The following is a 23,307-nucleotide window of genomic DNA, read 5'->3' on the forward strand; positions in this document are numbered from 1 at the left end:
ATATTTCAAATATTTAAATGTGGGAGTTAATTGGGTCATGTATTAGAAATGATGCTACAACCTAAATTCCTTACTTGCAAATCAAGTGAATGATATCAGCGCCCTACTATCTTTAATGAATAAAACAAGAGACTTTCTCAGAGAGGTTAAATCTTCATCTAGCATTATACATTTGGCACCTTTATAAACTATACATAACAGATCCAGGATAATTTTAATTCAGGAGACTGTATTTAGCCTCCAGAATGGCCCCTCCAACCCCAAATCCATGCAAGAACACCAAGCCAAGGGGTAAACTAAAAAAAAGAAGAGATTGTTTTATTGTGACATTTAGGACATTGACCCCCTGCTGGCAGGAATGACCGGGAGTAGTGACGTATTGCACATGCCGTGTGAAGGATGCACTGGTGATCCTTGGCTGCTCAGGCTGTTTCCTGGTCCTCCCAGACCCCAATGCACGTGCGGGCCCGTCACAGAAATCTCATTACCACTTGGTGTATACATTTAACAAGTCTTTGGTCTTAATAAGCACCATTACAAACCCTCACATTAAGGGCATTATTATTCTAGTTTATAAATGTTTCAATGATAAAAAATAGCACGATTACAGTATACACACACTTAATTTACATGTAATGTATTATACTCATAACTGAGATAAGCTACTGAACTAACTTTGGTTGACTGAATGAATGAAGTATTTGAACTGAATACTTGAAATTTGGTTTCTAAGTTGTGTAAATAGTACAGTGCATTTATAAATCTAGTTTGACAATTTACTAGCACCAAATAGATATTATAAATGGCCAACCTAGTACTTGTACTCGGAGAAGCAAAGTTTAAAAATTTGAAAAAAATAAAATAGTCCATCAATTAAAAGCACATTCCTGTACACTTGCTGAAGAATGGCATGTCAGCATGAATGGCCAACCCCCAATGAGAATACATATCCCAGTTTTCAAGAATCAACACATATAACAAGGTAGCTTAGCTACACACACAAGAAGCCTGAGAAAGTGGTTGTTTTGAGCGAGGGTAGTCACCTGTACCTTGATTTTGCAATACAAGAATAGTGCTTATTTATACAAATTTACTTGGTGAAAGATTGTACCTATGATATGAAGATTCTGATTTGGGGGAAAACAGTTTTACCTATCTATATTTGTTTTTATTTTAATTATTTGGTCTCTGGATGGTGAATTAATGAAGCAAAATCTGAATTTTCATCTTCAGATTATCACCCAGTTCACCACTGAGGTAGTCTTTGTCATATTTGTCTTCTAGCTGGTTGAGTTCTTTCTTTTTATAAAGTGGAGTACTACTGATTTGTAATGAATAGGTTCCAGCCACTGGCTTCTTCTTTGTGAAGTGGAGGTAGCTGATCCCTTCCTTTTGGTTGATTTTAAAGAAGCCATCTTCATTTCCAGATTCAATCAAGTATCTGTTGTGATTCGTCAGTGTCGTAAGCGCTGGAAGGAGTTCTAGGATTCGGACCTTGTTGCTGACATGAGAAATATTGAAAGCAAAGGTGGCTGTCTTCTCAGCATCCCAGCTTGCAAGACTCACATTGGCTTCTGTCTCAGACTGATCCTGGAAAGACGTGAGGCGATGTGTTAAATGCAATGAAGTGTGCCACCTAGTCCTCTCGTTCAAGAAACAGTGACTCGCATCTCAGACTGACACAACTTTCTGCCCATGTTGTGTATACTATGTTGAAAAATGCCCTTGATAAAACTGATAAAACGTTCTTGATCTATAGCCATTCTACTTAATAAAGTTCTGCTTATAAAATTTAGAAAGCAGTTATTGACAATTACAAAAAAGGAAAAATCACATTCACAAAGCACTCTGTTCAAATGTTTTTAAAGTGGCATATACTCATAACATTTTAAAAGATTAAAGTGATGTCAAGAAGAAAGGTTGAAATCACTTATATGAGTATTTGAATGCACTGGGTCTCAAAGTGGAGGTCCAAGAACCACACAGTGAGCATCACCTGGGAATTTATTAGAAATGCAAATTGCAATGCCCCACCCCAAACCCCCTGAATCAGAAACCCTGGGGAGTGTCTCCCAGAGCTCCACTTTAGTAAGCCTTCCAGGTGTTTCTCCAATTTGAGACCCAGTGCTTTAACAGATTGTTTTCTTTCCAAAGACTAATCTCATTCCCCAGCCACTGCAGATGGGTTGCAGCACCGATTCTACGAACCAACCGATCCCTTTCAATTTGGTTCACTGATACAAAACCATCCCCTCCTGAGGACACACCCATGAACTTATTTCCTGATGGGGATGATCTCAATGCTTTTCACCTGGCTTCCTGCTTGCCTCCCTGGGACCACATGTGCTGGATTCTACAGGCCTGCAGCCAGAGGTCTGGGTGAATATCCGTGCACTTCGGAGTTGACGGAAAGGCTGCAGCAGCCGTAGGCAAAGCCAACCAGGCTGCTCCAGCTCCATGTTATTTTTGTCTACAATCCAAGTTCCCTCACACTCCACATGGCTCTTTTCAGTAGAGGAGCCTCTAGCTTTCAGAACTTGGCGTCCTTGTGGAGGGAGCACTATGTCACTCTGCTATTCTGCCCACTCGCTGTCCTGGATCTCAGGCCTTGTCCTTTCAGCAGACTTTGGGTGGGTGTTTGACTTGCTTTTTGGCCAGACAGAGGAAATGAGCAAGTATGTAAAAACCTTAGGATGGCCACTCCCTAAGAGAAGCAAGAAACTCCAGAAAGCCCCGTAGCATCTTGTAAAATGCAGCCTTGAGTTCAGAGAATGTCTGGATTTTCTCCCTGGGGAGATTTTTCACACTTTGAAACATCCTTGGGGGAAGCCACAGGAATCTGGAAGGCTTTTCCCCAATAGGAGACACAGCAGAAACCACCTTCTGACCTACCTCAATAGTGGAGGCATCTGTCGCATTTGTGCTTCTCCGCTTCCTGCCCCGTTTGGGGTAGCCATTTATCTTACACTCGTAACAAGCCTCCGGGGAGAGGGAATTGTCATCCATCTCACCACTGACAGGTGGCTCTGGGCCTCCTCTGCCCATGCCCATTCCAGAAACACAGTGCCTGTGGGCAGAAGAGGAGTGGAGACTTTTTCATTATGGCCTGGACACGGGGAAGGTGATGCAAGAGTTCTGCTGAATTGTGGCAATGGGCGACACTCGGCTTTCGGTTGTTTTTCTGTTCACTGGATGATCAGTCAATTCTGACAACCACCTCGAGGTCCTTCGTGTTTAGCTTCTCATTCCCAGTTCCCTGGGTTCACTGATTTCTTTCTGCTATCTCTCAAGACCCTGATTTGCAAAGTTACCTGCCCCTTCATTTCTCAAAACTAACGCAGCAGGCATTTTTCAGTACTTAGGTTGGGGGTGGGGAGGAGAAAGCCGATGTGCTTTGAAAGGTAAAACAAAAATATCTTCCTCCTATGAAGCAGGCTCCACCAGAGGGAGCTAGATGTGAGGCATCACTGTTTACTCTCTTGCCCTCTTCCACCCCCACCAGGATTCCCTCACGCAATCTTCTGAACAACTGCTCCTATTCTTGCGCTCCTTCACGTTTGCTGACCCTACTCAGGACAGGAAGAAAGCTCTTGGTGCTAACTGAGGGTTGATTGAGTAACAAATGGCAAAGACATGGGATATAGAAAATGCACGTATCAGAGCCTGCCCAACTGTGGGAAATTGTTTCAAGTCATTCAAAACCACTCGGGCCATTGGCTCTGACTCACACAAAGCCGGATAAACAAACCCATGCCCAGGAGAGAACTAGTTCAGCTGTTTTTCTTAGCCTTTCAGCTATCAAAGCCAAGTAACGGAGCGAGGCTCGCATGTTTCACAAGTATCTTGTTTTGTTATTCTGCTTTTCTGCTTACTATCTCAGAAGCCATTTGCACTCTGTATTTATCGGGCTCGCTTTTCCAAACGTGTTGAAACATTTGAATGATCCTAAAAGAATCTTTATTTGGGGGTAGAGTCTACTCTAGTGACTCATACAGAGAACAAAATTGTTATAAAATATGGGTAGATTTCTACTAATGGGTCATAATGTGGACCCAATATTATTTCATGATTTTTCTGTATTGGCTGACCTACTCTTTAACATCCATGGTCCTGTATGCCCTTGGGGTTCAAAATGTAATGCCAACAAGCACAACACTTGTTGTAATTCATAGCAATGTATGGATTCCTGCCCTCTTCCCCAGTTTTCTCAGAGTCTGACTCAGTTCCTTTCCTCCTTTATCTTACAGAATGAAACAAGTAGAGACAATAACATAGACAAACTGACAAGTGTTCATACTGTGTGAGTATTTGTGTGTGTGTGTGTCCACCCGCATAGTGATTAAATTACCTGGAGGTAAGCCTCAAATTTGCAGGCTCCAGTTCCCCTCTCAGAATTCTTTCCAGTATTTTCATCTCCCAGGAGCACCTCTTATAAGAAGTGTGACTACAGAACCCACTGGCCAAAAGCCAATTTGCAGTGTCACAATTTTTGCTGGGAAACCGGTTCTGGCACGAAACTATAAAGAAGTCAACCGAGAACCAGACACTAACATCTGGGAATTTGTGTCCTGTTGGCACTCCGTATGCTTCTCATGAAATATTCTTTTACCCTCAAGTTTATACAGTCCCAAAAATGAATCACTTGATGTTTGTGTGTCAAGAGATCAAAGACCACTCGGTTGATAATCTAGTATAAGTGTGTATGTGCGTCCAGACTAACTTAGGAAGGAAAAGCACCCAGGCTTTGAGGATTCACCATAAAACTTTTAAATTGAGTGAAATGAAAATATTCTTTCCCTGCTCCAACTCTCACATATACATCATATAGTATGGTGAAGTGTTCTACCTGGAAAATACAGTAATTATTTCAATTCTCATATTTAATGCTTTTTTGGTAATGTTTAATGCAAATTCAAGTTTGAAATGTAAAATATATCTTAAAACTCCAAAGAACCGATTTAGCCAGATGGGAGCTGGACAAAAAGGTGTTTTAAGTCAAGATAGAATCTTGCCTGTCTCAGGAGAAGGATGGACCAACAGGTACACAGTGAGCCCAGCTGTGTCATGAGTTGGTAGAGAGATGAATCGCTTCCCAACAAGATGTGGGGATTAAGGGAGTGAGATAGAGAAGTCATATAGCAGTACTCAGTATTTACAATGCAGTTTCAATATTTTGTTTGATTACCTATGAATTTCCAGAAATCAAGATGATCCCTTTTCAAATAAAATGACCTAAATGACCTTTTCAAATAAAATGACCTAACCTTTGCAGAACTAACTGAAATTATAAAGAGTATTGTTCTTTTCTACTAGGACAGGTAAATTTGAGTTCAATATACTTAACTATATTATGAATGAGAAACTCTCTAAGCACGACCAGGAAGAGTACTGCTTACTTACCCTTGGCCAATTCGGAAGTAACCAGGTGGACAGCCACACAGGTAGCCGCCCTCGGTGTTGGAACACCCGTAGCTGCAGGGGGCCTGTGCCGAGCCGCATTCATTGATGTCTTGGCAGCCTCCACTGAACTGTTCGTACTGGAAGCCAGCAGGACACATACACTTGTAGCTCCCCAAGGTGTTGTGACAGGAGGCTCCTCCACAAATGTGAGCACTGAGGCATTCATTTTCATCTGCAGAGAAAACAGAGCACTACATGTGTGACACCAGCCAGTTGTCTTATTTAGAGATTGATTGATTGATTGATGTGAAAGGCAGCCTTAAAGACAGAGAGAGCTTGATTGATCGATCTTCCATCTGCTGGTTCACTCCCCAAATAGCCACAATAGCCCGGGCTGGGCCAGGCCAAAGCTAGGAGCCTGGAACTCCATCTGGGCCTCCCACAGGGGTGGCAGGAGCCCACGCCCTCGAGCCATCTTCCACTGCCAGACACATGAGCAGAGCTGGATTGGAGTGGAGCGGCTGGAATGGGAACTGGTGCGCATATGGTATGCCAGTGTCACAAGCAGTGGCTTAACCTGCTGTGCCACAATGCCAGCCCCTGCCAGGCATTTCTAATGAGGAGGCAGGGTCATGCCACTTGTGGCTGGCCAGCTGGCCTGCAGGTAGGCTCTCAGCAAGGGAAGGTGGGCAGAGGTGGCTGGAATAGGAAGAGGAGCAGCAGAGAAACATGTGGAAATGGATGTGCCATGTTGTGACTAAACGTGGCAGATGAGGTCAAGTGCACCAGGTGGAGAGCATTAGAGGATGGCATTTGATGATCAGCAGACTCCAGTTCTCACTGGGAGCCAACACGAGTGCGTTCTGTGGCACTGGTTCAGGGTTCAGGGTGGGAGAGAAGGAAACGAGCAGTTGCCTGTGCCCCGCTTCATGTGTGCCAGCGATGGGACGGATATCCCCAAAGCAGGGACCACCTATCTCCCGGAGGCTGCTAGCCCTGTCTTCTTTTTGTCAGGATGTGTGGGTCTGGCAAGGGCTGAGGTCCTGCAGGAAGTGTCTGTCCCACTTGGACTTCCTTTTGAAAAATCAGCAAAAGCCCCCAGGTGCTTGTTCTCGGCGATGAATAGTACCTTCTGGTATGTCTGTTCCCATCTCTGAATGCACCCCTGCTCCCCCGCCCCTTATCCAAACCAGCCTGCTGCCCAGAGCGTCTGAGCCATGTCTAAAGCTAAGTGCGGCTGGAAGAGATTTGGTGCAGACTTCACGAGCAATAATTGAGGAAAACCCACAAGAGAGACAGATGCTGCAGGACTGGCTACCCACAGGGACCTGCCAAGTCTGACAGTAAGAAGCAGGAAAAAGAATTCCAACTTTAAAACAGCTACTCAAGGAGAGAAAACTGTGGAGTTTCTCATCATTTTCAATTTATCTCTTGAAATCTCTAATATATTTGCATAGACCTGACCTGAGAGAGCAGGTTGAGAACTCGCTAAGATAGTTCGCATTGCTGTGGCCATATTCAGGCCTGTGTTCACTGGGGTCCAGTGAGGCTGGCCTTTGCTCAGTGAATACCTACTTGCATGGATGAAAACAAAGGAAAGGAGGGGAAGTTTAATAGACACGCACTGTGTGAAGGACAGAGTGTAGGCATTCCACATTCCCTTACTGAACCTTCCTAGCCATCCTGGGAGGTAGGAACTGTATTCCCCATTCTACAGAGGAACAGAGTGAGGTTTAGAATGCGTCTCCAACATCTCACAGCCAGCAGCGGTAGGGCACAGATTCATAGCCAGGTCTCTCTGACTGCAAAAGCCACGTGTTTTGCTTTATACCACAGGATCTCTCAGTAGACTCACCCCAGCCAAATGGGTGCTTCTTTTTCCTGTATTTAGTTTTACCTTCTTTGCAAAGACAGATTCATTTGGAAAGAAAACAAAAAGGTTCTAAAAAAATTTGCTTTTATTCCTGTTATTATTATTTTTTAATATTTACTTTATTTGAAAGGCAGAGGCAAGGAGAGAGAGAAAGAGAAAGAGAGGTCTTCCATCTGCTGGTTCACTCCCCAGATGGCCACAATGGCTGGAGCCAGGAGCCAGGAGCTTCTTCCAGGTCTCCCATGCTGGTGCAGGGGCCCAAGGACTGGGGCCAAAGCAGAGAGCTGGATCAGAAGTGGAGCAGCTAGGACTAGAACTGGCGCCCATATGGGATGCCAGCAGCGCAGGCGGAGGATTAACTTACTATGCCACAGTGCTGGCCTTCTTAATTTTAAATTAGAAAACAAGTGGAGAAATGTTGGTGAGGGCAGGTTGGTTGCTTATCCAGATTTAGTGTATATGTTTGTATTTTCTTCTGTCTTTCCTCAAGCTTCCTGTCTGTGACCTTAACTGCCTATTTAAAGATCATTTATATCAAGGGCTCTCAAGCCTTCATCCAAGATCGCTTAGGCTCCAGGGTTCCCAAAAGAGAAATAACTATGTATGCTGTTGTCTGTGTTCTCTTCCTTTTATTCTAAATTAGGGATGGAGTATGCGGTACAAACCAATGGAGATGACTGGCACAAACCCTCTGTCAAAGACAGGAGAGCTGTGGGTATCACTTGAGTGGGGAAACACCCCCTGGGCTGGGTGTCTTCTTGCTCCCCGCATGTGTCCCCTCCACGCTCTGCACCTGCACTTGGCCCTGGGAGGCACAGCTGTGTAGGGCATCAGCACCTCTAGTCCCTTGCCCCCTGCTCTCAGCTGGGCTCAGTGTTCTGTTTCCTGCTGACATCTGGACTAGTAAAACCTACAAGGTGTGGGTAGACGAAGGGGAAGAACTGCCAATGATGTGTTGGATTTACTCTGCTTTTTTACCATAGGGCAGAAATGGACCAATGGTGAGAGAAGTTAGAAGGAGGAAAATGTAGAAAAAGACATTTCTAAGTATTAAAGCTATCTATAGATTGGGCAATCTTGGGCAATTTCAAGCCAAACTGGGATACTCAGGGAGGCTGAGGAGGGATTCAGATAATCCAGAGGACAGACTGGGCAGTCTCTGGAACTTTGAACTTTGACCTGTATTGCTGTAAATATCCATTCTGGCCGGCGCCGCGGCTCAATAGGCTAATCCTCCGCCTAGCGGCGCCGGCACACCGGGTTCTAGTCCCGGTCGGGGCACCAATCCTGTCCCGGTTGCCCCTCTTCCAGGCCAGCTCTCTGCTGTGGCCAGGGAGTGCAGTGGAGGATGGCCCAAGCCCTTGGGTCCTGCACCCCATGGGAGACCAGGATAAACACCTGGCTCCTGCCATTGGATCAGCGCGGTGCGCCGGCCGCAGCGCGCTACCGCGGTGGCCATTGGAGGGTGAACCAACGGCAAAAGGAAGACCTTTCTCTCTGTCTCTGTCTCTCACTGTCCACTCTGCCTGTCAAAAATAATAATAAAAAAATCCATTCTGCTCAGAAACTCTCCCCCTCCGTTGTCACTGTGTTTTATTTTACTTGTTTGTCTCCTCCCTGAATTTAATAGAGTTTAAATTAAACTTGCTTATCTGGGTTTGAGAGGTGAGGTAGACTGGAGCACAGATGAAGAAGCTGGCAGACACTCAGGGCTTACACTTTGACAATAGTGTGTTTGTGCACTCACTCTTTTTATCAGTACACAAACGCCGCACTTTAATTACCAGCTCTTGTATTTTCCTGACCTTTTTCATCCTGTGCACCCTGAAGCAAATGGCTCCACAAAACTTTTAGTTAGTTATTTATTTTTTTGGATATTCCTAAAATATTTGTTTTATTCTTCCACTTGGACTTAAATAAGTGAGGTTTTTTTTTTCTTTTAGTAAGAAGAGATAATTCTAATTCTGTAAAAATAGCATTAAAATCTCTGAAAAGTGCTTCTGAAAAGCAGATTGAAATCTACCACCCTGTTCTCTAAAACTAAAGGCTCCAGCCTCTGGCTGGCATAGTGTGTGTTAGCTTTGGTGTTATGGCAGTACCAACTGGGATGTTCCCAAATGTAGGATGAGCTTTCTTTTGCTAATTTTCTCTAGGGCAATGTGGTTGACTCCAGCTGGCCGGCATGGTGGTGTAATGGGCTAAGTCGACACCTGTGGTGCTGGCATCCCATTTGGGCACCAGTTCGAGTCCTGGCTGCTCTACTTCTGATCAAGCTCCCTGACAATGTGCCTGGGAAAGCAGCAGATGATGGTCCAAGTCTTTGGGCCCCTGCACCCACATGGGAGACATGGAAGAAGCTCCTGGATCCTGGCTTCAGACCAGCCCAGCTCTGGCCATTGAGGCTATTTGGAGAGTGAACCAGCAGATGGAAGCCCTCTCTCTGTAACTCTGCCTTTCAAATCAATAAAAAATAAATCTTAAAAAAAAAAAAGTGGCTGACTCCAACTATAACCCAAGGCTTTCCTAAACCCAGCTATCCTGGAAGACTGAAATTCGGACTGCCCAGGACCTAGAGTCCCAGGAGGGAAGGTGATTCCAAGGAATCTATGCTGCTTTGATGGCTCTGGAGAAGCCATTCCAGCTCAAAGCAATGATCATTCTGGACGACTCTAATTCTCAAGGTTTATGAGGCCAATTTGGCATTTGGGGTCCTGAAGAATCCCCAAACTCTTCTGACTTCTTAGTGAACTTATTCTGGAACATTCAACCAGATGATTTTCACAGGAGCAAGGTAGTCTCTACAGGAAACCAAGGTATGGCCTACCCCTCTCTGTTATCCCTGGACTAAAGTAGGAAGAAGAGCATAAGGTTCAGGAGAGATACACCTTTTTTCCTTCATCATTTACCCCCATGGCTCCAATTTCATTAAAGGGACCTACACAATGCAGACACACAGGCTCATATGCTGGGTACTGAGTCAACAAATCTCACTCTGGAAGTTTTATGAATAATGTCAGATACTGATGATTAAGATCAAAGCCCTGAGTTGATAATGGACGAAGACATTTTTACCAATACCAGCTAGCACAACCAGAGAGTTGTAGAGCCTAAACTCTATCCGTGGGGTTACTATAGCCAATCCTACATAGCCATGTCTTAAACAGAGTCCAACTAGACAAGACATGCAATACTAATAAACAAGAACCAACAAATGTGTTGGTTGAATGAATGCAGAACATTCACCCAGGGAGCAGTAATTCTTTGAATTTTCAACTACAGACTCTGTACCCAAGGGTATGGCAGCCAGAACAACAGGTCACCCAAAACCAGTATTGCAGCTGTGCTCAGCCAATGATCTCTGAGTGAAAACACAAGTGAACATGACTACTGAAAGACAGTCCTACATCAGGAAACTCAGAGCCTTGGTTGGGTTCTCCTTCCAGAGATGTCACAGAAACAGCAGCCCTGGATGTATTACTTCCCCTTTCTGGGTTTCTGGGTCCTCATCAGTGACTTATGGGGCTTCCACTATATCATCTTTCTGATGTCCCTTCAAATGTACAAACTCTCGTTTCTCTTGCTGTGCATCAAGAGCTGTTTTTCCCATAACATTTTCAAGTCAAAGATGACATGATGGCTGGCGCCGTGGCTCAATAGGCTAATCCTCCACCTTGCAGCGCTGGCACACCAGGTTCTAGTCCCGGTCGGGGCGCTGGATTCTATCCTGCTTGCCTCTCTTCCAGGCCAGCTCTCTGCTGTGGCCAGGAGTGCAGTGGAGGATGGCCCAAGTGCTTGGGCCCTGCACCCGCATGGGAGACCAGGAGAAGCACCTGGCTCCTGGCTTCGGATCAGCGTGGTGCGCCGGCCGCAGCGCACCTACTGTGGCGGCCATTGGAGGGCGAACCAACGGCAAAGGAAGACCTTTCTCTCTGTCTCTCTCTCACTCTCCACTCTGCCTGTCAAAAAAAAAAAAAAAAAGATGACATGACTTTGATTTAGCAAGGGTCTGCTGATCTCCCTGCATTCAGCAATCCTGAAACAACTTGCTGTGTCTGCTGCTCGCTCTCTACCCCAAAGATGTGTGGAGCCGAACAGAACCACATCAGGCCAAACGTGGCTCAAAACAACCTCTGGGTGGCCAATAATTTTCAGGCAGAAGCAGGGCTTTGTTGGCCCCTGATGTGGATAGGATTCAGGTGTGGGCTGATGTCTAGCAAGGTCAGGGAATACTGGAGATGAAGGAATTCTAAAAGGGTTTCATTGCAGGTGCTCTCAATGCAACTTCACCATGATTTTTTTTTTTTTTTTTTCAGTTTGCTAACTTTAGAAGATTGCTGCTTCCCCCTACTTTCAACAAGGTTAGGGCAATTTTCAATTAGTAGTTGTTGCTTCAATAATCAATTTAAAGTTTCAGAAAGAAAGCAGCGCATTTTGACTGCTAGGTGCTGAGCGCCTTGTTAACTAGAGAGAGCTACTTGCCGACACACTGGTTCCACTGGTAGTGCTGCAGGTAGCCCTGGGGGCAGCTGCATCGGTAGCCCCCGATGATGTTCTGGCAGCCATGTTGGCAGCGGTGGTTGCCTTCACACTCATCCACATCTGAAAACAAAGCAGAGTTTCCTTTAGGCCAAGTCAACACTGTGTCCAAGGCCACACTTATCTGCCTGACGAGATGAAAGGTAATTCTAGCAGGAAATCTGACCTTTGAACATGGTCAAAACTTTAATTATCTATTCTTTGGCTAAGTCAGAGGGGAAGAACACTCAGATGCCTGGTAAAGACTACAGATAAAAATCGTAAGGAGGTAAGTGCTAAGCACAAGGCACCGTATGGGATAGCTCTGTAAGTTGCTTATTTGCATAGAAATCAAGAGGTGTCGATGCAAAAACAAAATTCTAACAATATCATTTAAACTTTTAATGACGTTTTATCAGAAGAATCATTCCTCATATGTTTAGGCCACATTTGGGAAATTCACAGATGGCTTTGAAACCAATGGCCTAGAATCAAGCTATTTTTCTTGACTTGAGATATTCCCTCTTAGATTAAATTAACAACTGAGTAGGAAAAGCCCTGCTGTACTTAGCAAAGGCATGTGTTATAGACTTAAGCAAGACACAATAAAAGACAAATCTCTAAGACAGCAGACCCATGGAAACCAGGCAAAATATTTCCCACCTTTAGCTGGGGTTCCTGCTGCGCTGAGTTTGGGTATCTCACAGAGGAGGAGGACACAGCTGACAGCTGCACAGGCTGCCTCCTCGGGAGCCCACCGGCTGCATCACAGCCAAAGGCTGCACCCACCTTCACAGCTGGCACCACTCTGGTCAAGCGAGAAGCCCCGCTGGCATTCGCAGGTGAAGCTTCCTGGAGTGTTCTGGCAGATGCCCTTGGAGCCGCACAGGTTGATGTCCGAGGTGCACTCGTTGTTATCTGTAAGAAGCGGCGGGGCAGGGAGGAGGAGAGGTTACAAGTCCTTAAAGTGACAAGGATGAGCTCAAAGAGGCCACAGAAGGCCAGCAGGGATGCACATGCACACACACACTTCCGCACACCTTTTTCTGCATTTTGGGTTTATCCCAACAGCAGAGCAAACAAGACAATCCCCTAAAGAAATGGCTACACTCCAGACAGGGCGTGTTCCTCTGCCACTTACCAATGCAGGCGGTGTGGTGCTGGGTAAAGCCGGGAGGACATTTGCACGTGAAGCCGCCGATGGTGTTCACGCACAGGAACTGGCAGTTGTGCTGCTTTGTGGCGCACTCATCAAGATCTATGAGAAAGCACAAAGTGAGCATCTGAGCCGCTGACCACACAGGCAGAGAAACCACCTTAGGGAGCAGCTCAAAGCCATTTCCACGACTCACAGGACCCTGGCCATGGCAGCAAAGGGCTGTGAGGGACGTAGGGGATGTGGGGTTGAAAGATAGTGGGAAGTATCCTTATGTTCTTAAAGCTGTATATATGAAATATAAGAAATCTGTTCTTTTCATATAAATAAAGAAATCTAATAAAAAAAATCAAAGGAGGGCTCAATTTAGAAAAAAGTGGCTCTGTGGGATTCAAGGAAAATTCAATTCCCTTTATGTAGAAAAATAGAGGAATTTCTCAACAAAGGACATTTCAAGTACATTAGAAAATTCTACACAAATTATAAAGAAATAAAAGATTAGCATTCTGAAAAATTTTCCAGAGCATTGAAAAGATCTATTTAAGCTGAAATATAAGTGATGTTGGGGATGAAATGAATTTGTATGCTTCGTCCCCTTCTGTTTGCTATTTTCAATCTATTCCAGTGAGGCAGCCCAAGAACAAATCTGCCTTCTTTAGTTAGAGATTCTCCTCTGGATAAAACAACATCGAGCAACCAGGAAGCAAACAAAGGGAAAAAAAAAAAAAAACCTCACTTAGAAGCTAACAGTACTTTTTAAAAACGCACCTACAATACGTATCCAACACTGTCTTCTACATCTCAACAAAATCCTCCACGGTGGCCAGATCCATTCCTCATAGCCTAACTTCTAGGATCCTTCTCAACTCCAGTGTTCATGAAGAATATTGAGACACAAAGTGTGTCCTAGCTTTTCCTTGAGTTTTCATGATAATTTTTAAATCACTCTGTACTGAGGAATGTTTCCTTCTGTGTCTGCTTTTATCACAAGCATAGCCACCAGGCACCCACCAGACACAGCTGTGTTGGAGCTACAGACAATGCTGTTTTTCTGTGATTGCTTCCACTCCACAGAGCTAGTTCCTGGCTAGAGTAGCCTCTGGAATGGATCAAGACTGAGAACACCTCCCCGTTTTTGTCCCAGAGCTGACTTCTCTTGAAACACAGTCCCTCCTACGCTCTTTCCACTACTGAGAAGATCTGAGGGTCCATGGTAGAGCCCCTCTACCACGCAGTCAGCTTTGCTGGTGCATCAGCACATACTTGCGGAGGCTCACTGGCCAACAGGGAGGGGAGACGACCCAGTGACAATGCTGTTTCCTAAGAACATCACCTTAAGAAGAGCAGCACTTGCCATTCTCACCCCCCAGGATCTTTTCTCCCCTTCTCTCTTCTCTGGTTCTTACCCAGCTCACAGGGGTGGTGCTGGTCCCACATTCCTCCCAGGGCCAGCCCTCTAGCCGTTTCCTCTTGGTTTTAATCGTACACACGTCTGAACTAGTCATTTTGATATTAGGCACATATGCCAAGTATGTGGGAGAATTTAGACCTTATGTGAAAAGTAGGAGAAAGGGACCTTTGTGGTAAAAAGGATGTATAAAAATCATATAGTTGCTTTTAGCATTCCTAAAACCATAAAGACAGCATTATTAATGCTTTTTATAAATTGTGAAATTTATAAATTATGACTTTCATCAAATGTACTCTACATTTAATTTCCATTTTTCATCTCCTAACTGCTAGAAACTTTTTTGAATTTCTGCCTCTACAGGTTACAAAACTACTATAAATTTGTTTGTTACAGATAACTTGAGGATACTTCAAAAGAATCATAGAAAAATATAATAGAAAAAGGTTTATTTTGGTGCCAAGATTTTTTAAATCCACACATAGCTTTTTCAGAATACATATTCTCCATGAACTTTTTGAAGTACTCTTGTGTACGTAACAAGAAATATTTTATCCCCTTGATCTGGTTCTTCATTTCCATGAATGAATTCAGGACTCTGAGTTGTAGCCGCACAGTGCCTAGAGCTTCCTGGGGCTTACAGATGTGCAGTGGGTTCCATGTTTGAGAGGAACAAAGCTGTAACTCTTCATTTAAGACAACTGGAGATTCTGAGTAGCTCTCTCAACTTCCTCTCCCCAGAGGGCAGGATGATGCTGGATTTGGGCTGCACAAGAGAGCTCTGGGCTATCATCTAGTACGCCATTCGCTGTACTCACCTCTCACTCTCCGCCTTGTAAAGACACAGGAAAGAGTTGAGGGCCTGCCTTCTCAGGGCTCTCCACTCCATTCCAGCACATCCTTTTCTTCCCCTGACAGTGTTATGGCAGAAGGAAGTAACTCTTGTTCTGCCATGTGGTCTACCTTTCTCCGAATCTCTCAGTTTCCAAATTATCTTTATTTATGGGGCTTTTCACTCAATGTGACGTTCTTGTACAGGAGTAAATTTGTACCAAAAGAATTTTGCGAAGGGTCACTGCTGGCTGAGGAGAGATTTCCACCTAGGTAGTGCTGTTTCTTCATTCTGTGTGATGTTTGTGTCTCAGGTAAGCTCAAATAGGGCAAAATGACACTATTTTGCAGAACAAAAACCTGGACATGTTGTTTAAATAGTCACAATCCCCTCTGGGATCATGGCATTAATTTTTCTGAGGCAGGTCTTTGCTAGAGACCCGGGCTACAAAATTGTTGAATAGCATAAATGCAGTAAGTAGAAAGTAGAGAGAGGGATTTAATTAAGGACCCCCATCCCCCCACCCCGTTCCCCAACCTGAGTCTTGAAGAGCTGGCCCTGCCATCTCTGAGACCCTCACGGATGGCCCTCATGGATGCTCATGAGCAACATATGAGAGTGGCTGCTACCACTGGGCCTCTGCTACCCTGGCCTTAGCCTCTATTCATCTAACCTAGGATATGGGTCACAGGGAGGTTCTAAGAGAGGCACTAAAAAACCTCATGCCTGGACAAGCAGAGTTTTTGCTCTGCCTAGGAATTCTTCATGGCTCCTGGGAATGCAGTGATATGGCAGGTGGCAGGTGGCAGGTGAGCAGGCAAATTCAACTTTACCTTTGCAGCTCCTTCCATCCTCTTGTAGAATGTAGCCTTTCGGGCAGGAACACTGGTAACTCCCCTCTGTGTTTTTGCAGATAAAATTGCAGGGTTTGGGAGCCTGGTTGCACTCATTCAGATCTGTGATCAAAGACATACAGTGTGACTGCCCACCTGAAAGAATGCCTAATGCCCAGTATCCAAGATCTAACAGAGTTTTGGTTTGGGGCTAAGCAAAAATAAACTCTGTTTAGTCGATCATTGTGTCATGTTTTCTTATGAAACTGCACTTTTTATTTTTAGCCTTAGATTTTTTAGTTTTTCCATAATCTAAAATTTCCACTGAAGGATAAACCATCAGAAATAGAGCACTCACCTACACAGGCAGTCCCAGTTATATCAGGAGTGTAACCAGTCTTACAAATGCAATGATATGATCCTCTGTCATTGACACATTCCCCATTTCGGCAAACATCATGAATGACCTTGCATTCATCAATATCTGTAATTTAATAAGTATGAATAAAAATAACAAAGATATTTTAAGATGGATGACATTAATATGTAACAGTCACTTCACTGCAAATCCTAATATACTGTATTACTATTATTTACCTAAGAAATTAAACCAACTGGCGGAAATTAAACCAACATGCAATGGTAACTATATTGAAATTCAAATCAATATCATCACAAGACTGTAGTGGACAAACTAATCAGGCTTGTAAAATAAGTCGGTCCCAAAAAGACAAAAATCACATGTTTTCCCTGGTTTGTGGTAACTAATACGTGGAGTACAAAAAATGTAATATAAATGAACAAAATTGACATTTTGAGGTTTGATTGTTTATAGTCCTTGTCTATAATCTTCAGGAACAGTGGTTTTTCTACCTATTACTTGTTTAACTCTGTATTTAGTGGAGGGTTAAGCTTATGATTATAAAGAAAATTGACAGTATGTCATTGTAAAAATGAAAAGAAAAATAAGAAGGGAAGGAGGAGAGAGAGTGGGAATGAGGGAGAATAGGGTGGGAGGTATCAGTATGCTCTTAAAACTGTATACATGAAATACACGAAATTTGTTCCTTTTATCTACATTTTAAAAGTATAAAAAAGAGTAAGACTTTAAAGATAACTTGGCTTTCTATGCTTATATTCTTTTTGCCTTCTCGGTCGATAGGCCAACCATGCTGATTAGACATCAGGATTGCCTCCTGTTACCTCATGAAGGAATCACAACAATGGGCCTTTGCCAAGGAACTCCCCTCCTTTTTAATCTAATATTGCATATTCAAAATAAGAAGGTAAGTAGGGTTTTATTTTTATTGTTTAACATTCTGTTTTGATGTGTTTAACCTTAGTCCTGAAAAATATCAAAATACACCATCATGCCGAGGAGGGAACCAGGGCTCTGGCGTCGACAATGGGACTGGGTTTCAGCAGCCTGCTAAGAAAGGGAGATCCTCACCCTTTGCTCTACCACAGGGAGAAAGACTTGGTCAATATGCATAATTGAGCAATAAAGCCACTGTCCTCCACCTCATGATCCATCTAGTTCCTTAGTGCTTGGCAGGGTGCCCATAAAAGTACTTCGCACATGAGTTATCCAACCTCCACTGCCAGACAATCATTGAATACCAACAGCTGGGTGTGTCTGACCTTTTCAAGTTTACCCTGAAGTGCAATTTAACATGCTCTCACTGGTCTCAAGACATGAGTCTTTCCAATATCTCATTTTTACATCCTCCAAAGAATCACAAGTTGCTTTTGGTCACTCCACCTGACCTGTCCCGTTCTGTCCTTTCCCACGTCCAGTTCTGCTATTCTGTCATCAGTCCCATCTTCCCATGATGAACACAATATCCTTATGAACCTCCTTCTTTCCTTCTTACTTCCAATTCCCTCCCAAGGAGCCCCTCCCCATCACTCTCTGCTATTCCCAGTTCTTTTATGAAGTACAATCCCATTCTAGATACTCTTGATCCACATAGCACTTGCATTTGTGAGGGGCCAGAGCCCGCTCAGGCACTGACAGCCTGCCACCCCTAGTTAAGGCAGCTTGTCTTTTCTCAGACATGTTTGGGTTTATTCAGCAATACATTTTTTACTCATTTTATGAGTTAAAAAATATATTGGTCATCTGGTTTGGGAATTTTATGATCATTTATTTCAAGGCTTATCTAAAAAGTTGTTTTCTTACTAATCAAGTTATGGCAACTTCTGTTTAAGAGCTGAGGACCCCTTAAGATGCATAGGCGGGGACTCAACACACACAACTTGATCAAGAGGACCAAGGACAGTTTAGCAACCCAGCCCTGAGCGTCTGGAACACCATTATGATGAACTGTGTCCATCTCAACTATGCAACTCAACCTAGGTCCCCAGTTTAGGTTCCATACTCTCATCTGCTTTTCACAGAAAAAGAAATTGCCTGAAAACATTCTAGGGCCATAAATGAAGTGCCTGCTCCAGTGATCACAAATGAGAAGAACATGAAGTACCTGCTCCGTTGGTCATGAATCCTCGGCCATGAGGACAGAGCTTTTTGAAAGCCACGGTGCCCTGGAAAGGGCAGATCTCGCAGTGGGGACCCCAGCCCCTGCCGCCATCACAGCAGCATTCGGACTTGGTGACAGGGTTCCTGTTGCTTGAGCCAATCTGGCACATGTTCTGCAGCACCTCTGTGAAGCAGTACCCTTCCCGGTTGTCTGGAAGGGACAGTGACAAAGAGCGTGTCAGGAAATGTTATGAGCATACAAGGGCATTAAGAATTTGGTCAGATATAAAAACCAAAAAGGATGTAACACTTTACCCTGGGTGAGAAGGAGCGAGAAGGGAAAGCTGCAGACAGCAGTGAGAGAGAAAGGATGGCGTCTGAGGGAGACAAGACAAGAAATTCAGTAAGTAGGCAGAAAGGCATCGGCCCGGCCATGCTCGTGCTCCAACTGCTCCCAGAAACATGGGGAAATCGCCATTCTATATAGATAGAGAGAGGGGCAGAGAAACATTTGGAAATGTGTCCTGATCACCAGGCTTACAAAAGCAGCCAAGAGAAAAATTCCAAACAAGTGACTCAGTGATACAATAAGCAGAGGCAGAATGTTGCTGCAGGGTGGTGCTAAACCCAACGGACTATCGCGGTCACTAAGTCATCCCCCAAACATGAGCGTTGCTAACCCTCCCGCAAATCTGGACACTTTCACTTATTCCAAACAAGAGATCTGTGTTTCAAGCATCACAGCGCAGAGGTCAAGGTTACGAAAGCATCCTGCGGACTGTACTCACCAAGGCACTCATCCTGGGCAGGGCTGGCTGTGAACCCGTCATTGCATTCGCAGGTGTAGCTCCCACGGGTGTTGAGACAGCGCCCGTTCTCACAGATCCCCGGCTTGGTCTGACACTCATTCTCATCTGTTTGTTTTCATCGAAGCACCAGAAACAAAAGTAGTCACATGACTATTTTATATAAGGATAAGCCCTTCCTTCCTTCCCTCCCTCCCTCCTGTCTTGTTTTCTCTCTCCTCTCCCCTCCTTCTTCTTTTCTCCCTTCTTTCCTTTCTTCCTTTTAAATTTAGTTTGTGATTAGGTAATCTATCTGCATGGTTCAAAATGTAAAAGGTACACAAGGGTTTTTGGCACATATCCCCTTCCTTTCCTGTTCTCCAGCCACCAATTTTCCTCTCCTCAGAGGCCAGCAATACTGCTGTCAATTTCCAAAGTCTCCTTCCAGAGACAGATTATACATATACATAATAACATTATATGTATGGGTGTGGTATGTGTGTGCATGTACCTCTGCTCTTTATTATTTATTTATTTATTTTTATTTGAAAGCAAGAGAATTCTGTCATCCACTAGTTCACTCCCCAAATGCCTGCGACAACTAGGACTAGGCCAGCCTGAAGCCAGGTGCCTGGAACTTAATCTGAATCTCCCATGTGGGTGGCAGGACCCAAATTTCTTAAGATATCACTGTTGCCTCTAGGGGTGCACATTAACAGGAAGCTGGATCAGAAGTGGAACTGGGACTCAAAATTAGGTACCCTGATATGGGATGCAGGCTTCCTCAGCAGTATCTGAGTTGCTGCAAAAAATGGCCACATCCTCTTTGCTCTTAAAAACATAACCCACAGCAGTTTCTATACTTAAACACAGATGGTAGTATTTATGTATACTTATACTGTACCTTTAAAAATTTAAACATTTATGTATCACTACGCAAATAATCCCAGAAGATTATTTCAAGCAAAGGATAAAAATTGAAGATTGACATGTTAAAATATTGTATAATACTTTCTCAGAATAACATGTGTAATGGTCAGTGTTGACTAGGAATTTGCCTAGATTAATCTTCAAATTCAATATACATTATGTTTATTATTTTAACAGTGTTATTAAGAAATAACAAAACATAATCCAGTCTCCCTGATTTATAATAATTAAGATAACTAGAGGTTCTTTGAATTGTCTGCTGATTATTTAGAAAGCTCATAAATAATTTGCTTAGATGCCTCCCATGATTAAAGAATGGTTCAGCAATGGCAAAAGGAAGACCTTTCTCTCTGTCTCTCTCACTGTCCACTCTGCCTGTCAAAAAAAAAAAAAAATGGTTCAGAGTCCCTGAGACAGAGATCACACTGGGAGAGAGAGAGTTGGAAAGGCACACCCAAAGCAATGGTGCAACAGCTAAAAATCCTGCAGCCCAAGCCACCCCAGGGCATGTAAATCAGAAGGCTAACATGGGACACAAGCTCCCCAAGTGTTTTCCAATGTGCAGCTGAGGTTGAGAACTACTGATTTCTTTTTCTGTGCTTTTAAAGTCTGTTCTTCAATTTTTATTTAATTCTTTATTTTACAGAGTGATGGGACAATGGCATCTTAATTTTCTTACTGACATCATAAAATATCTTTTGGATGTCATTTATTTTAAAAAAGGGAGAGAGTGCATGTGAGAGTAATAATAATAATAATACTTTTCTCTAGTATTTGTTGCCGTAGCAGAGATCTAGAAACTCCAGTTAGTAAATAATAATCATATATATTACATATATAACAATTATATAGTCAGATAGCAAGTATTTCAGGTCTTGTAATCCATATCATATGGTCTCTGTTAAAACTACTTGACTCTGCCATTGTGGCACAAAAGCAGTCACAGACAATATGTAAATGAGCGGTTACAGGTGTGCTCCAATAGAACTTTCTCCCAAAACAAGAGGCAGGTTGACAGGCTGGATTTGGCCTGCAAGCTTCCATTTGCCAACACCTAGTCTAAAACTGTGGTTCTCATGCCGGGTTCACAATATAGTCACCTGGGAAGCCTAGAAAGTACCAGTGCCTGGACCCCACGCTAGACAAGACTAGATTTTCCAGAGGTAGATCCAGGGTTTACAGACACTCCTAGTTTGGAGGGAGCAGGCATCTATACTCAATGTCAGTTCACTTACAGCAGAGTTGATAGGGAAGTACCCCAGTGTGGCAGACAGAACTGTCCCCAAGTCAACAAAGGGATAAATAAAGGAAATGAAGGGAATACAGGCGAGGCCTGATGTTCCAGTATTGTCAGCAAAATGAGTTGAGAAAGTGGTGAAAAACCAGCTCAGAGGGAGAGCATGACAGTGCTCTTGGGATTCGTGAGTAACTGAGAGGCCAGGGGACCTCCATGGACAGTTACATCACAGGTGAGACGGCAGATGGCTGTCTAAGCCCAGGTTCCTCTGTCTACCGTCCCCTCCCATGCACCTAGAGCAGAGATTCTCTTACCTACGCAGCCTTCACCGTCGGGTCTCCGCTGATACCCAGGTCCACAGATGCACATGTAAGTGCCAATGAGGTTCTTGCATTCCATTTGTTTTTCAGTACAGTCATGCTTTCCCTCTTCACACTCGTCCTCATCTGTAACAAAATGTACAATCCCAAATTTATAAAACAAGTTGTGTTAGCCACCTGCCTTTGAAACATAAAATGGTAGTAAGTAACCAATTTTCATCTGTGTTATTTCAGGTTTGGCTCTATTTCCTTTGCATTCTGGGACATTGACCTCTTAAAGAGTCTTCTGAAAAGCAGATTTGAAATTGCTCCCCAACCAAATGAGAACTTCTGTAGGAAGCATGGTTCTGGGGCAGGGGTTTGTTGTGTGGCTGAGTCATTGTGCAGAATGTCTACATCCCGTAACAGAGCGTCTGCTTGGATCCTAGCTCCTCCACTTTCAATCCAGCTGTTACTGTGTACCCCAGGAGGCAGAAAGTGATGGCTCACATAATTGGATCCCTGCCACCCACATGCAGGAGACTCAGTTTGAGTTCCAGGCTCCTGGATTTGGCCTGGCACAGCCTAGTGGTTGTGGGCATTTGGGGAGTGAAACAGTGAATGGGAGATCTCTGCCTTTTTCTCTCTCCTTTCAAATAAAATGAAAATAAATAAGTAAATAGAAAAAGCCTTGCCTCTATTCCCTTCCTTTAATTTTCTATAATACTTTGTTGAAGCATGCTTTCTAATTCTTTCTAATGAAATTAAGGAGTCTTATATAATTATAATACAATAATTTATAATATAATATAATCATTATAATAGCATTATAATGGAAATATATGATAATATAAACATTATAATCACAACATAACACTATAATGGATTATAATATACTGATAAACCAAAACTTCTATTATATAATAATTTTAACAAAAGAATATATAATGACATTGTTTTAACATAATAATATTAATATATTTTGGAATAATCTTTCTATAATAAAAGCTTTGTTTTTATACTTTGAGGAAAAGAAAGGCATTGGCAGAAATTTTCTAATGATTCTTAATTTTTTTTCTTTCTGGGGTGAGTTGGGTTTCCTCACTCTTCACTTTCTGTCCTGCTGCATTTCCTTCCCTGTGTATCATTCACTCTGAAATGCTCTTAGCTGAGACATTTGGACTTTCTTAGGCATATGATGAGGAGATCTCAGGAAATTTCCCCACCCTCCAGCAAAACTGCACTGAAGGCATCCTGAGAGAGCAGGTGTCTGCTCATGTAAGAACTTGGGAGGAGAAGTAAATCAGAGAGCCCTCCACGGGCAAGCTCCGTGATTACCCAAGTTTGTATAAAAGAGCCCAGCCCAGTGTTTTCTAAATTGCAGGTAATACAGTAAGCATTTTTAATGCAAATTCTTTAGCTAAAATAGATTCCATCTGTCAATCCATTCTTAGAATACAATAACCCTTTACAAAGGTATTCTCATATACCTCTTCTCTTGTATTTTCTGAGCATTTTGTGTACATAACCCTCATAACATTTATCATACCTCATTATGAT

The 23,307-nt window shown here is 43.4% G+C and overlaps 1 protein-coding gene across 1 annotated transcript in view; it reads right to left on the bottom strand.

The window, feature by feature from the left end:
- Positions 1-292: 292 nt before the first annotated feature.
- Positions 293-23,307, bottom strand: part of FBN1 (fibrillin 1) — a 259,408-nt gene continuing 236,393 nt past the window's right edge. The window contains exons 55-65 of the mRNA XM_062205862.1: positions 21,763-21,894; positions 19,285-19,410; positions 18,501-18,707; positions 16,376-16,501; positions 16,018-16,140; positions 12,930-13,046; positions 12,578-12,706; positions 11,753-11,872; positions 5,401-5,632; positions 2,893-3,067; positions 293-1,590 (exon numbers count right to left, since the gene is read on the bottom strand). Coding sequence (XP_062061846.1) covers positions 1,201-1,590; positions 2,893-3,067; positions 5,401-5,632; positions 11,753-11,872; positions 12,578-12,706; positions 12,930-13,046; positions 16,018-16,140; positions 16,376-16,501; positions 18,501-18,707; positions 19,285-19,410; positions 21,763-21,894 — 1,877 coding nt within the window. The 3' untranslated portion in view covers positions 293-1,200. The remainder of the gene's footprint in view (positions 1,591-2,892; positions 3,068-5,400; positions 5,633-11,752; positions 11,873-12,577; positions 12,707-12,929; positions 13,047-16,017; positions 16,141-16,375; positions 16,502-18,500; positions 18,708-19,284; positions 19,411-21,762; positions 21,895-23,307) is intronic.

Source organism: Lepus europaeus, chromosome 11 (assembly GCF_033115175.1).
Source record: "Lepus europaeus isolate LE1 chromosome 11, mLepTim1.pri, whole genome shotgun sequence".
NCBI classification, from domain to species: domain Eukaryota; kingdom Metazoa; phylum Chordata; class Mammalia; order Lagomorpha; family Leporidae; genus Lepus; species Lepus europaeus.